This window comes from Typopeltis vanoorti, chromosome 10, assembly GCF_054136105.1.
Source record: "Typopeltis vanoorti isolate ZY-2024b chromosome 10, IOZ_Tvanoo_1.0, whole genome shotgun sequence".
In the NCBI taxonomy this organism is placed as follows: Eukaryota; Metazoa; Arthropoda; class Arachnida; order Uropygi; family Thelyphonidae; genus Typopeltis; species Typopeltis vanoorti.
In genome coordinates, this window is record NC_143558.1 from 54,019,349 (window position 1) to 54,035,735 (window position 16,387).

General features: G+C 35.5%; 1 protein-coding gene across 1 annotated transcript in view; it reads right to left on the minus strand.

Moving 5' to 3' along the window:
* Positions 1-16,387, minus strand: part of Srp54k (signal recognition particle 54k) — a 197,087-nt gene that overhangs the window by 25,269 nt on the left and 155,431 nt on the right. The window contains exon 12 of the mRNA XM_090399586.1: positions 316-424. Within this exon, the coding sequence (XP_090255712.1) occupies positions 316-424 (109 nt within the window). The remainder of the gene's footprint in view (positions 1-315; positions 425-16,387) is intronic.

The following is a 16,387-nucleotide window of genomic DNA, read 5'->3' on the forward strand; positions in this document are numbered from 1 at the left end:
AAACCTCTTGTGAGTGAGTGTGTGTGTATGCATGTGTGTACACGTGCGATAACTTGTATAGCATCTATTTAGGTTAATCATCATAAAGTTGGCCTGAGTTTTTATGAAACTAATACCATAGTTTGGAATAAAACTACAACTTTACTATGGATTAGAAGTTTACTGCAATCATTTACTTCAATAGAATCTTAAAAAAATCATCTAATGCATTCCCTTCGGTAATTTTTCATAACTGAATGAAGTCAATCCAAAAGCTTACAGCTACCTAAAAGCATTTATATTTATGTAAAATGTAAATTATTAAGTTAAGATTACCTTGATCATTCATACTATCCATTATAGTCATCAGCTTCTTTAGTCTTGCCATTGATTCCTGTTCGTTACCTTTTGTCATAAAATCACTACTAAAGCCTGGAATCATACCCTATAGTAAAAAAGGACACTTAGAAAAAATGCATTTGTTAATGTCTCAAGTAATATATATATATATATATATATATATATATATATATAAGACTACTACTATTAACTCGGGGTTGGGATATGTTCATTTTAATATAAACTGACTATAAACCCGAGAATTATAACAAATGGAGATTTATTTGAAAACGCAACATGTTTCATCGAGATTGACTTCATCAGGCGTCAAGAACATAGAAAGATATTAAAAGACACTGAAATAAACATTGAGACACTCTAAAGCTATACAATTATAAAGTTATGATATTCGACTGTAAATTACAGTTATTATGAACTTGAGCTACAGTCCGTGTTAAAGTTCTATTGTTGTACACTTGTGCGTGTGTGGAACCACGCGATCTCCAGTATCTGATAGTAGAGCTGAAAGAGTCAGGCAAATTATAGCTGAGATTATTGTTCATATGAAGAGGGTCCAAGGTGATTTCTTTTCACTCTACAATGCGGCGTTCTACCTCATCATGGCAAATGTGTAGGTTTGAAGTTGTTGTCCAATTTACTGCATGTTGGCGGCTTTCGTTGTTCGTGTTTATTGAAAACAGTACATGGCCTGACAGGGCAGTTGCTCTGGTTCTCTTATAAGCAATGTCTCTCTGGTGCTCCTCGAGACATAGGAGAATAGATTTCTCCGTTTGGCCATAGTAAGGTTTTCTGCACTCACATGTGACTTTGTATACACCAGGAAATTGTAGAAGGTTGTGAGATTGTTTATAGTTGCTGAATCTTGATCTTATTTTTGGAAGAGTCGAGAAGCACGTTTGTATGTTGAATTTCTTTAAGATTCTACTCAGTTTTTTGGATAGTGTGCTGATATATGGCAAGGAGATATAACCTTTGGAGTCATTCTGTGTCTCCATGTTGCCGTTGATGGTGGGATAACTGTTTGTTGATACTTTTAAAGGTCCATTTAAGATGTTGTAGTTCTTTTTTTAGTTCTTCATCTGACAGTACAGATCTTGCACGATTCGCAAGAGTTGATATAATACCCAACTTTTGCACTGGATGGTGATGTGAGGACACATGCAAATATCTGTTCGTGTGTGTTGGCTTTCTAAATATAGAGACTTTTATTGATTCAGGCGTCTTGGTGAGTTTAACATCAAGGAAACAGAGGGAACTATTTTCTCCATGGTCAATTTTATATCCTGGTGGAGGTTGTTTAAATGGTTGAGAAACATGTGAAGATTCTCAATACCATGCTCCCATATGAGGAACATATCGTCCACATATCTAAGCCAAATTCTTGGTTTTAAACTAAAAGAGGAGATCGCCTTTTGTTCAAAATCCTCGAAAAAAATGTTGGCTAATATAGGAGAGAGGGGGCTTCCCATAGCTAATCCTCTGACTACCTTCGAATTCAAAATAGCCAGAATTTACACAGTGAGATAGTAGAGAGAACATTTTATTTGAAATCTTGTTCTTTAAAATATGGAGAACTTCTTGTGTCGGAATGTTGGTAAAGAGTGCTACCACGTCAAAGCTCGCCAAGATGTAAGCAGATTTGAGTTTAAAGTCCTTGATTTTAGAGACAAAATCTGTTGAGTTTTTAATATAAGAAGAAGATTTTCCCTCATAAGCTTTTAACGATGACGCGAGATATTTAGATAATCTGTAGGTGGGTGAGTCAATGCTGTCTGCTATAGGTCACAGTGGATAGTTTTCTTTATGTACCTTAGGGAGACCATAAAGCCTTGGAATCAGTGGGTGTAAAGAACGGATGGAAAGCAGTGTATTTCGTGGAATTTCTGTGGTCTTTTGTAGGAGATTATTGGTTCTATTGTGTATTTCTCTTGTTGGATCCCTCTCAATTTCCGAATAACTATCTGACTCTAACAATGTTAAGATTTTTTCTCGGTAGTCTGTTTTATCTAGAACTACAGTTGCATTCCCCTTATCAGCTTTTAAGATGATGATATCCTTGTTAATCCGTAGATTTTTAATTGCAAGTCTTTCACCAGGGGATATATTACGAGAAGGAGGTTTTGAGTTGTTGATTGCAAGAGTTGCTTCTATGCGAAGTAAACTCGCGTCTGCGGTAGGAAGTAGCGAAGCTGCTTTCTCCATCTTAGTTAAAAGTAGTTCTTTAGGAATGCATTTTGGTGCCAACACAAAATTTAGACCTTTTTCAAGAATTTTCTCTTCATCGGGACTTAGCACGCAAGACGATTTGTTAATCACCAAATTTTTAAGTCTGTTATGACAATTATTTAGAGTAGACCTTTCTTGTCTTGACTTCAGTAAGTTGAACTTTCTGATTAGCTTGTGTGTGTGTTTAAGTTTTGATATTGTAATGCGCGGTGTGTACTTAATTCTTTAATATAATTCCAAGAATCAAGGTCTAAGCAGCCTGCTAATTGGTTTTCTAATGATGTTTTTTCTGTGAAAAGCAAAGATAAATTGCGTTTTGTATCGCAAATCCTCTCCGTTAAAAGATCTAGTTTAGCTTTAGTGTAAATTCGGTGCGCTCTTTCTGTAGTAATGATTTCTTTAAATTGTAGGAACTTTGGAATAATTGAGGAAAACTTACATCTTTTCAAGAAGATAAGTCTGTTGATATTCATTCCAATGCTGCTGAGTGTCTTCTGATATGCTTTCGTAAGCGCACAATTACCCTCGTCAGAAGGGAAATGATGACTACTACTATTAACTCGGGGTTGGGATATGTTCATTTTCATATAAACTGACTATAAACTCGAGAATTATAACAAATGGAGATTTATTTGAAAACGCAACATGTTTCGTCGAGATTGACTTCATCAGGCGTTAAGAACATAGAAAGATATTAAAAGACACTGAAATAAACATTGAGACACTCTAAAGCTATACAATTATTAAGTTATGATATTCAACTGTAAATTACAGTTATTATGAACTTTAGCTATAGTCCGCGTTAAAGTTCTATTGTTGTACACTTGTGCGTGTGTGGAACCACGCGATCTCCAGTATCTGATAGTAGAGCTGAAAGAGTCAGGCAAATTATAGCTGAGATTATTGTTCATATGAAGAGGGTCCAAGGTGATTTCTTTTCACTCTACAATGTGGCATTCTACCTCATCATGGCAAATGTGTAGGTTTGAAGTTGTTGTCCAATTTACTTCATGTTGGCGGCTTTTGTTGTTCGTGTTTATTGAAAACAGTACATGGCCTGACAGGGCAGTTGCTCTGGTTCTCTTATAAGCAATGTCTCTCTGGTGCTCCTCAAGACGTAGGAGAATAGATTTCTCCGTTTGGTCATAGTAAGGTTTTCCGCACTTTACACCCACTGATTCCAAGGCTTTATGGTTTCTCTAAGGTACATAAAGAAAACTATCCACTGCGACCTATAGTTGACAGCAATGACTCACCCACCTACAGATTATCTAAATATCTCATGTCATCGTTAAAAGCTTATGAGGGAAAATCTTCTTATATTAAAAACTCAACAGATTTTGTCTCTAAAATCAAGGACTTTAAACTCAAATCTGCTTACATCTTGGCGAGCTTTGACGTGGTAGCATTCTTTACCAACATTCCGACACAGGAAGTTCTCCATATTTTAAAGAACAAGATTTCAAATAAAATGTTCTCTCTACTATCTCACTGTGTAAATTCTGGCTATTTTGAATTCAAAGGTAAACTATATAAACATGTCAAAGGATTAGCTATGGGAAGCCCCCTCTCTCCTATATTAGCCAACATTTTTTTCGAGGATTTTGAACAAAAGGCAATCTCTTCTTTTAGTTTAAAACCAAGAATTTGGCTTAGATATGTGGATGATATATTCCTCATATGGGAGCATGGTATTGAGAATCTTCACATGTTTCTCAACCATTTAAACAACCTCCATCAAGATATAAAATTGACCATGGAGATTGAAGAAAATAGTTCGCTCTGTTTCCTTGATGTTAAACTCACCAAGACGCCTGAATCAATAAAAGTCTCTATATTTAGAAAGCCAACACACACGGACAGATATTTGCATGTGTCCTCACATCACCATCCAGCGCAAAAGTTGGGTATTATATCAACTCTTGCGAATCGTGTAAGATCTGTACTGTCAGATGAAGAAGAACTAAAAAAAGAACTACAACATCTTAAATGGATCTTTAAAAGTATCAACAAACAGTTATCCCACCATCAACGTAGCAACATAGAGACACAGAATGACTCCAAAGGTTATATCTCCTTGCCATATATCAGCACATTATCCAAAAAACTGAGTAGAATCTTAAAGAAATTCAACATACAAACGTGCTTCTCGACTCTTCCAAAAATAAGATCAAGATTCAGCAACTGTAAACAATCTCACAACCTTCTACAATTTCCAGGTGTATACAAAGTCACATGTGAGTGCAGAAAACCTTAATATGGCCAAACGGAGAAATCTATTCTCCTACGTCTCGAGGAGCACCAGAGAGACATTGCTTATAAGAGAACCAGAGCAACTGCCCTGTCGGGCCATGTACTGTTTTCAATAAACACGAACAACGAAAGCCACCAACATGAAGTAAACTGGACAACAACTTCAAACCTACACATTTGCCATGATGAGGTAGAACGTCGCATTGTAGAGTGAAAAAAAATCACGCTGGACTCTCTTCATATGAACAATAATCTCAGCTATAATTTGCCTGACTCTTTCAGCTCTACTATCAGATACTGGAGATCGCGTGGTTCCACACACGCACAGGTGTACAACAATAGAACTTTAACACGGACTGTAGCTCAGGTTCATAATAACTGTAATTTACAGTCGAATATCATAACTTTATAATTGTATAGCTTTAGAGTGTCTCAATGTTTATTTCAGTGTCTTTTAATATCTTTCTATGTTCTTAACGCCTGATGAAGTCAATCTCGACGAAACATTGCGTTTTCAAATAAATCTCCATTTGTTATAATTCTCGGGTTTATAGTCAGTTTATATTAAAATGAATATATATATATACATCAGTGGCATCCCTTTCAGGTTGGGTGTGCTGTCATGTGGCTTATGAAACCATGCTACAAAATTCACATCAATTTGACCGTATGACTGCATTTTTTTTTATGTATGAATGTTTTAAGAGTGCACAGCACATCAGTGCTCATCTTAATTGGTCCAATGCAATTAACTGCAGCTAACTTTGAATACTTCAATTTATCAATTAGTATAATTTTAAATATGGAAAGCATAAAGGTCAAATGAACAATAGCTAATCTTTGTGCATGCCATTTACGTGAGAAGCACAAAGGGCTTATGCTTTGTGGTGAGGTTAGATTATCATTGGCAAACAGTAAAATGAGATAGACATAATTTGAATTTCGATACTATTTTTAAATACAGCCCATATAATAGACATAGAAATCAGACAAAATATGAATACCTTTGGAAAATTATTAATTTTCCAGATTGAACCAAAGAAAGAAAGCTCTGGCATAAAACAGGACATTCAATAGATCATCAACATTGTTTCCCATTGTAAATATGGGCAAAAAAGTTATAAATTATTTATAGAAAATTTTAAAAACTTGTCTATATCGATGTCCTAAAATTCACACTTCATGCATGAAAAACAGATGATACTCAGAAAACAAAAACAGCAACTCATGACAAATGACAATGTTTGAGTGGATTGGTTGACACAATAACTAATCACAGCCACTGATTTCTGAGTGTTATTGTCTCAGGCAAAGCCCTGCCTTGCCTTCTGGGTGATTTAAAACCACTGGACTGCTAAGAATTTGACCAGCCGCACCTTAAGTACGTCTGTTCAAAGGTGTTCATATTTGCGATCGCACACCTGGACTATTAACCCGAATGTAATGCAATTTTTATACATTGAAAAGTATCCTCTTCATGAAGCATTTGTATATTGTATTTAATTTTAGTTATCGCTCGAAGCCAGGATCTTTAACAGGAATAAATGCAAAAATATAATATCGATGATATTGCTATTCCATGAGTGTGCACTGCACACCTGGAACATGCACCTCTGATATATATATGCAAGATAAGGTAAAAGTTACTTGACAGTTAGATGTATTTATTAATGCAAGATGAAATAAAATAACAATCTGAAATACAGTTACATTTTACATAGAGTTACAAATGTTCAAACTGATTACCATTAGCATTTACACACTTCTGTAATGCATTGGTCACTTACAATACATCTATCAAGTGACTTTTGTCTCACTGTGTGTGTGTGTGTGTGTGTGAGAGTGAGTGAGAGAGAGAGAGAGAAAAGCAGAAGGGTGTCATGCTAGAACACTAAAAAAGCTACATGAATAAAGAATTCATCTGTTTTTATTCAATTTATCATCTATAACATAAAGGTGAGTTGACTGGTCTCACACAGAGGTGGTATAGCTACCCCTGGAAACTCTGGCTTTTCATCCTGCAAAATAGGTAAACTAGCAGAACACATGCAGCTGACTTATAAATTATATTAGCCTTACAGCCTCAGTTGCTTTAGAATTACAAGCTGTAACTCGAAATAACCATTTACAAATTAGTTATTTCTCATAAAACTTTGATGCAGTGTTATAATTAACATATAACTTACTTGAAGATTCTGTATATGATTGTCTTATCTCATAATAGCAACTCCATATTATGCATTAACAGGTACTGGTAACAATCATATGCTAACTCCTGCCATGCAGAAAGATTTAAATGACAGATTAAGTGTTGCTAATAACATTCGTCAACAAGTTTTGTAATAAAGATTATAGCACATTATCAAAAATTATGGAGACAACTACCATGTTAGAGCAAAACTTTAGTTTAATATAAACCAAAATGAACACTCGACGTTTCGACCTTCATATCAAGGTTATCATCTGGAGCATACACATATATATACAAAGAAACAAGCTACACTACAATCTACATGTTTGTTAAAGTTACTGACCAACCTTAACAATTATTGGCCTGACCTCTGGTGAGGAAAAAAAAACTTTACTTCAAAGCTAGAGTCCTATTATTATTATCTATTAGGTTAAAAAATTAAATTGGGCTGGAGAGCAACATGCTTATATATATATAACTATGTGATTATACATATGAATTTCAACCAATTGGTATGGAATAGTTTCCAATAAAAGCTGAAAATTGCTTCAAATCCTAAAGTATGCTGGAAATTAAGTAGGCTGAACATGTGCCATCCAAATTCTTGGAATTTTTATGCCACCATTATGGTTGAGATTAGGGTGTTTAATCAGAATTTCACAGGCTTCTTTAAATTTTCTTTCATACCAGGTTTTTGTATGATGTAAAGAACAGGTATTTTAGGGATTGGACGTCCAGTTTCACCAATAAAAGGTAAGTTACAGGTGCAGTAGATGCAATAAACTCCTGGATGTGCCAATGGGAGGAGAGGATCCTTAGAGGAGTTGAATATGCTTTTTAATTTTATAGGCGATTTAAAAGTGGCATTAAGGTTATAATGGTGTAGGATTCTATTGATTTTTTTCTGATACCCTTTAATATATGGGATGGATATGGTTTTATTGTAATCTATATTCTTTTTTGATAAAGTTTTATGAAGAACTTTATTAATAGTATTTTTGTTATAGCCATTATTTATAAATGTATTACTAATAATCTTTAATTCTTGTTTAAGAGCTTGTTGATTAGAGCAAATTGTTATAGCTCTGTTTTTCAGGGCGTTAATGACTCCAAATTTTTGCGACAAATGGTGATATGAGTTAGCATGTATATATTGACCAGTATGTGTTAGTTTGCGGTAAACTGTGAAGGACAGACAGACAGCCTGAGGGAAGACGTATGACCAGTGTATCCAAGAATGGGAGCGAGTTCTGATTTCCAATTTTTATTGGAAACTATTCCATACCAATTCGTTGAAATTTATATGTATAATCACATAGTTTTATATATATAAGCATGTTGCTCTCCAGCCCAATTTAATTTTGTAACCTAATAGATAATAATAATAGGACTTTAGCTTTGATGAAGTAAAGGTTTTTTTTTTCCTCACCAGAGGTCAGGCCAATAATTGTTGTAAAGGTTGGTCAGTAACTTTAGCAAACCATGAGATTGTAGTGCAGTTTGTTTTTTTTTGTATATATGTGTATGCTCAATGATGACCTTGATATGAAGGCCAAAATGTCGAGTGTTCATTTTGATTAATATTAAACTAAAGTTTTGCTCTAACACAGTAATTTTCTCCATAATTTTTGATAATGTATTCTGATCACCATGTAAACATGAAAGAAAAGATTATAGCAGGTAGGTTCTATGTAGTTTAAAATATAAAATTTCAACATGAAACTTGTTTTCCACATCAGGATTCTTTGATAATATGTCAAACCATAAGGCTGGCTAAATAATGATCAATGATTGAAAAAAGGGATTGGGGGGGGGGGGGGAATACAATTATCAATAAACAAAAACTATTCTTTTTAAAATAAATATAACCGGTCAAAATTCAAGCACCTGAATATTTTACTCCTTTTTTTTTTATCAAAATACACTTATATTCAAAAGTGCTTATTAAATATTTAGTTTCCTTTTGTAAGCACTTTTCATATTTGTTTGAAGAAATCAACAATCTCCCACCACACTAGCATTCCATTTACCTGGTTTCATTGCTTCATTATTATGATATCCTGGCAGAACTAGTCACTCAATATAGGTTTTACAGGAAAGAAGAACAGATGAGAATTAAGAAAGCAGAACATCAGAGCTGGCCCCATTGTGATACAATAATGCCCAAAAAGTCTTAAATGACATCTCCAAACAATTTTCATCTAATTCTATTTTAGTGATACTCTTTTCAAATTTTTCACCTTAATATTTCCCTAATTTGAGAAACAACAAATATACTTTTCTTAAACTGGCTTCAAATTTTGAAAATCTTGCAGTTTAGGGTACCAAAATGCAGTTCCATTTCTGTCCACTGCTTTAACGAAGTTCTCCATGAGACCAAGAAAATATTTCTGTTCATGTTTTTAACTATCCTGAAAAGCTGGTGTAACAGCTTTTCAGGATAATTAAGAGGGTGGTCTGAAAAGTTCTTGGCCTAACAATGAAAAAAAGGAATTTATAATTTCAGAATTATTTTTATTTTTCAACATAATTTCCCTTAAGAGTAATACATTTATATCAGCGATGCTCCAGCACCATTATCCTGACCCTGTAGTGGTTCTCAGTAAGATCTGCAAAATACCCCTCTACAGCTGCAATCACCTCTTGATTCGAAGAAAACTGCTGACCAGCAAGGAAGAGTTTTAGTTTTGGGAAGAGATAGAAGTCAGAGGTAGCCAAATCTGGGGAATTGGGTGGATGTGTTTTTCGTCTAGTCTGGTTAAAAGATCAGAATAATATTCTCAGGTTATTGTTTTACCCTTTTCAAGATAATTAATAAACAAAATGCTTTTAGCATCCCAAAACACTGATGCCATAACCTTTCCTGCTGATGAAACAGACTTGTCTTCTTTGGGGCTGAATGACTGGCTTCTATCCACTGTTTTGACTCCTGTTTGGATTCTGGTGTGTAATGGTGAATCCAAATCTCATCTATAGTAATAAATCTATGCACAAAATCAGTTTTATTCTTGTTAAACTGCTCCAAGCACTGTTCTGAGATTTTCATGCGAGTGCGTTTTTGATCTGCTGTGAGATTTTTAAGGAATTGCAGTTGTGGCTGCTGCTATAATGCATTCTGTTACATGCTTCTCTGTACAAGAAATGAACTGACTGTTGAAGAATCAAAATCTGCTAATGAAGAAAAGGTGGACCAGTCAGCATGCACAATTTTTCACCAATATCTGTGATGTAGTACATGGTTGCCCATGTAGAAGAGTGGATATCATGTAAAAATGATCACTCCCAAGTAGGTTGCCATCAGTTTCCCACTTAAACAGTGGGTAAAGAGAGGGTGAGCAGATAGTCAAGCCGATAATAGTGAAAGTTCAGGTAGGCATATGGAAGAAAGCATTGCTTCCTGTGTTTAAGAGGGAGAGATTGTTGTAGTTGAGCATATGCCCAACAACTCTTCCTCTGATGTTTGTTTGGGCACTACCTCACAGTGTTGTGTCCATTTAAATCCCCCAGTAAGACCAATGGTAACTGTAATATGACATCATCAAGGTCATCTTAAGAAAAATCTGTGGCAGGAGGAAGGTAGATGCAGCATACTGTTATTATATTTCTAACAAAGTCTTATAGCAACTGCTTCTATACTGGTGTTAATTTGGATTTGTTGGAAGAAGATATGGTTGTCCATAATGAATAGCATCTTCTCTGTAGGCAAGTCCATCCTGTGTCCTGTCCTTGAGAGTAATGGTAACAGTACAGAGAGCCAGATCATCACTCAGTTTCAGGTAATTTTCCTGCAAGCAGAAGCATAATGGTTTATACTTTTTGGTAGCATCATCTGGCTTCCTATGAGGAGTGGTTTTGTTTTCAATTAGACTTGGATTTTTTTTTTTCTTTTTTTGAGAATTGTGGATGTCAGTATCCATGACTGCTTCCTCTTCTAAAAAAATATCCAAGATTTTGTCAAATTCCACTCCCTCTAAGGCACTCAGTATATTAATGGTTTAATCTTCCTGAGGGGTAGCAGAGGTATCCATGCTATTTGTTGATGGGCCACCTAATAAAAGGTCTGGAGGCATATCTTTGATCCTCTGTATTGTAGGTTCCAATATTTTTTTTTGTAATAAGAGGATTTTCATGTAGTGGGACTCTTCTTGGCATATATTCAGGAGAGAGTAAATAATGATTTCTCTTTGATTCACTCAATGGAGATAGCAAGCAGGTCATATCTTTCAAGGATGCAGTTGTGAGAAAGTGGGATTGATATCCTTGTCAATGTCCCAAATGAAACTTTCTTTATGGTTGCCTTCTCGGTGTCAGAGGGTTTTAGCAGGTGTTGTTGTTACTGTTGTGATATATTGCCTCTTTGCCTCCTGGTATGGGATGCACTGCTCTGTTTCAAACTTTTGTCCTTCCACCTCTGGCATGCTTGGAACTATGTCGGATGGTCTCCCTCACAGACCATATTGGAGTTTTGTTCTTAGTCTTTATGTTTCATGTTCTTTACTGCTACATCAAGTAAAGATGGAAGAGCCACAACATGCAATTTGAGTGTGGCCACATTTTTGAAGTTTAAGGCATCGTAAGGGGTTTGGAATATAGAGCAGTACTGGACAGTTCAGATATCCAGCTTTGACAGCTGTTGGTGATTTTGGTTTGTTAAAGGTAAGGATAATGTTTTTAATGGGAACCAGATGCTATATGTATCACTATTCTTATTGCTGGTCACTCCTTGGTCCTTGAGTTTGGAGCATGTCTCTTCATCGGGAACATGACAGAAGTCTCACTCAGATATTGTGCCTATAGAAAAGTTTAAAGTTTAGTGGGGATGACTGTAATCAGTATTCCTCCAATAGACTACACGGAGTAATATTTCTGTTTGTGCTACTCAGCTGCTTCAACACGGATATCTCCCGAATGCAGTTTCTTTACATTTTTTGGAGTTCCTGCTAACCTTTCCAAACCCTTCTAGATGAAGAAGGGTTTCCATTTTTCCAATGGGGCATTCACCTATTAAGTGTATGATTAGGAACAGTAATGTATTATTTATTGCAACTCCTGATGTTTTTTGTTTCTTACTTTGCTTTTCTGTTGATGATTCTATAGTTTCTTGACCTGGTTGGTGCTTGTTGCGGACCCCCCTGATTAACAAGAGGGTGAAGTATCCCTTCTCAGGAGGAGCTGGATTCAGCACCAGAGCTCCCCACCCACCATACAGTCACAAATGGATGCCCACTCACTGGCAAGCAATGACTCTGTTCAGAAGCAGGCTATCTCAGATGCTATACAAGCACCACAGTAAGCTTCAGCCTGTCCCCAACACCATGGGAAAGGAGACTTACTGTAACACCTTTTATCTTTGCAGGCAAGCGTACTAGCTGACTGATCCTGGCCAGGTCATCCAGCAGGACCACTCACCTTGCCAAAGTACTGCAAGATTACCAGGATCCCCCCCCCTCCAGTTGTCCATGAGTCACATTGCACGGCCAACATGGCAGAAAGGAGTTAAATTCCAGTGATGGTGGTCTGTAATACAGGGTAGTAAAAAAGACTCAAGAGAGGTAAAGCAAATACAGGAAGAAAAGCATAGACAAAAAATAAGAATGCAAAGGGCCAGTACTATTATTGGGAGGTCCCTTCCACCATGAATAGGTGCCTCACATGGAGAAAGGAATAGCAAAATCCATACATAAAGCACAAACAAAATGACAACATGAAAATGCAAACAATAATGGGAGACAAAGCAAAGAACTAAAAGGATATGCAATTATAAAAACTGAAGTTCACAATTAATGTTTGTATGATGCTTAATTGAAATTTTCATAATGAACTATTTGCAGTCTGTACCATTAAAATAAAAAAAAAAATAAAAAAACTGAAAATTTCGGTTGTCTGTCAACTTGGCTACCTCCATTTACAAAAAGGAAGGGAAAACGACAGACACAGATGATGTGAATGTCAGCTTCTGAGTGGATAAAACCCAATGATTTACAGCTGACATAAACTGATATTAATTATATATTCATTTTAATCCTTTATCCAAGTGTAAGCAAACAAAGTTTGTGGCTGAAGTATTTTCAGGAATGGGGCAACTCGTGGTAAAGGTGAAATAAGTTCTGATATCACTTACTTTAGCATCTCCCATAATGCAAAGCACATCTCCTTGCGGACATGTATAATGCTAAGCATTAAGGGAAGGGCTACTATCCAGACTGGTTTCGACCTTTACCGAGTTCTCATTAGTGAGAGCCAGGCTCATCAACTATCTCTAATCCAGAGAATTTTAATAATAAGATGTTGACACCTTTTGGCAACTGGTATATGGTGATATAACTTCTGCATTACTTCCACATTAGTATCGCCACCTCTGGGTCTGGTTCCCACTAATGAGACATCAATTAAAGTCAAAACCGGTCTGGTTAGTGGCCCTTCCCTTAATGCTTATCATTATATATGTGTGTAAGCAAACAAAGTTTGCACCTGAAGTATTTTCAGGACTGGGGCAACTCGTGGTAAAGGTGGAATAAGTTCTGATCACTTGCCTCGGTATCTCCCATAATGCAAAGCACATCTCCTACATAAAAACTTACAACATTACTAACTTCCTATTAAAACGTTTTTTCCAAATCAATCTGTTATGTGTCAAAACTCTATTATCAGATCTTATATTTCTGTCTTCTAAGGCAGTTTTTTTACTGTATCAATCCAATTATATCTTGGTCTTCCTCTGGTTCTTTTTCCTGCCAACCTGGCAGAGAACACTTGTTTTTTAATCTTTCCTCTCCATTCTGTTTAAGTGACTATACCACCTGAGGTTAGCTCTACTAACACATTCCTGGACGCTAATATTGTCACGTTCTTTCCTAATATCCTTGTTTTTAATACAATTGCTATTGATGCCATCTTTCATGCCCCTAATCCTTTGCAGGACTCTCATATCTGTGGTCTCTAATCTTTGATCAAGAGTTTTATTTCTAGCCCAGCTCTCAGATTCATAAGTTAAAATTGGTTTGAACATGGTCTTCTAAACAGCTAATTTTGTGTTCCAACTAATTTCTCTCTTATTCCATATGAATTTATTCAATTGACTTCCTACCATGCTAGTTTTGTTGATTTCATTGTCTATTTTCATATTTAATTTACCTCTTCACTAAACATCATGCCTAAGTAGCAGCTGAAATGTTTCAATTGTTCTATAGGGTCATCATTCAGGATACAGTTAATGTTTTCAGTGTTTCTGCCTATTTTCATTGTCTTTGTCTTGTTATTGCTGATTTTCATACCAATTTATTACAACAGTTATTCAATTTAGTCAAGGGATCTTGCAGACTTGTAACAGATTTATTTAGAAGTATAACATCTAAATAAAGTAACGAGTTGAGATTAACATCTCCAATTTTGATATCAGGTTTAATACCACTTTCCTTCATAATGTGATCCATATAGATAATGAATAACAGAGGGGATAATGTACATCCTTGTCTCACACAGATTTAACATTATACCACCTTCCTGTACTTCCTTCAATTCTAACTGCTGACTTACAACTCAAATAAAGACTAAGCATTACTTGATATAATGCCCCATTGACATCATATAACTGTAGCATTTTGCATTGCTTTTCTCTTGGCACCTTGTCATGTGCCTTTTGCAGTTATATTCCCATGATTTCTCAACTATTTGTCGTAAAGTGAAAATCTGATCCTGACAGTCTCAAATTGGCCTGAATCCAGCTTGTTCTTCACCAAGCTTCCCTTCCATAATCCTCAACAGTTTCTCAAGTATACTTACATAAATTTTATCAAGAACGCTCAGTAGGGAAATACCTCAATTCTTACATTGTTTTATTTCCCTTTTTATATATAGGTACTATGAGAGTTTTACTCCAATTATCTGGACTTCAACCATCTGTCCAGGCCTTCTGAACTATACAGTGCAGCCACTGCAAGATTAAAGATACCAAGAAATTATATACTTGGTTTAATCCTTTATCCAAGTGTAAGCAAACAAAGTTTGTGCTGAAGTATTTTCAGGACTGAGGCAACTCATGGTAAAAATGGTATGATTTACATCACTTGCCTTAGTATCCCATAATGCAAAGCACATCTCCTTGTGGACATGTATAATGCTATGCATTATGGGAAGGAACACTACCCATACCGGTTTTGACCTTTATTGAGGTCTCATCAGTGGGAGCCAGACTCAGAGGTGATACCAAGGTTGAAATAATGCAGATGTCATATTTTCATATAAGAGTTGCTAAAAAGTGTCACACCTTATTATTAAAATACTCTAGATTAGAGATAGTTGTTGAAAGTTTTTTCAGTTGGTTATATTATAAATTAAATACTTAATCCTTTATCCAAGTGTAAGCAAATCCTTTATCCAAATTGAAAAATTTCAAAACACTCTCTCTCTCTCTATCACTTCTTTCACACTACTTTTGCTGCCTTGCATTCTAAAACTTCCATTCTTGTTTGCATTCCACTGCATGCATCATACCTGCCATGTTATCTCATTTGATTCCTTATTTGAATTTCCACTTACACTCAGCATATATTTGACTTTGATAATTAATATCACTGTCTTCTATTTTCCATAAACTATTCACATTTGCTAATGTATACATTCTGCATACACACTACATCAAACAAATTTTTTAAGGTGAAATTAAAACAAAGGATTCACTGCTTCCATTGAGGTGATAGCTGAATCTGCAGGAAGAATTTGAGTTTCCTGCAGCAAAAATTCTATTGACTCCATATGAGACTGGCTAACTCATTCTCAGTTGCAAAGCACTGATAAATACTCTTCATATATTAAATAAAATTTGAACAAAAGTGTTTCAAACCAAGGGGCATCATTGGAACTGGCTGAGCTACAGAGGCTCCTCTGGTTTAATCCAATAATATAAAATTTAGTTGGCTAAGTCCCAAACTGTCAGCCTATCCTCATTCATTCAGTATTCAGATGGATACCTAACACTCAAATGCACTATAAGAAAGTCAGTTAGAAACCTGGATTAGTTTACAGGCGATGAAATGTCTTTTCCCAGTTGTGTAAGCTCTGAGCATTAATTAACCCCTATTTCAAACTTATATTCCAATAAACTTATATTCAAATAATATTCCAATATGATATTTTACTTTAAACCAACTTTCAAAAAACGTGTTTACATTTGGATCAAGATATAAAAAAAAAGACTGTATTCTATCTAATGGAATGAAAAAATTGAACTCATTGCCCTATTTACAATCCCTAATGGTTTCCAAGAAAAATAAAATTTAGGAAAGTGCTCTTCCAGTGGAAAATTTTTAAAAACAATGTTTACAGCTTGCAATGGAGTTAATCTGACAAGAGAACACTCCCTGCATCTATTATGAAATA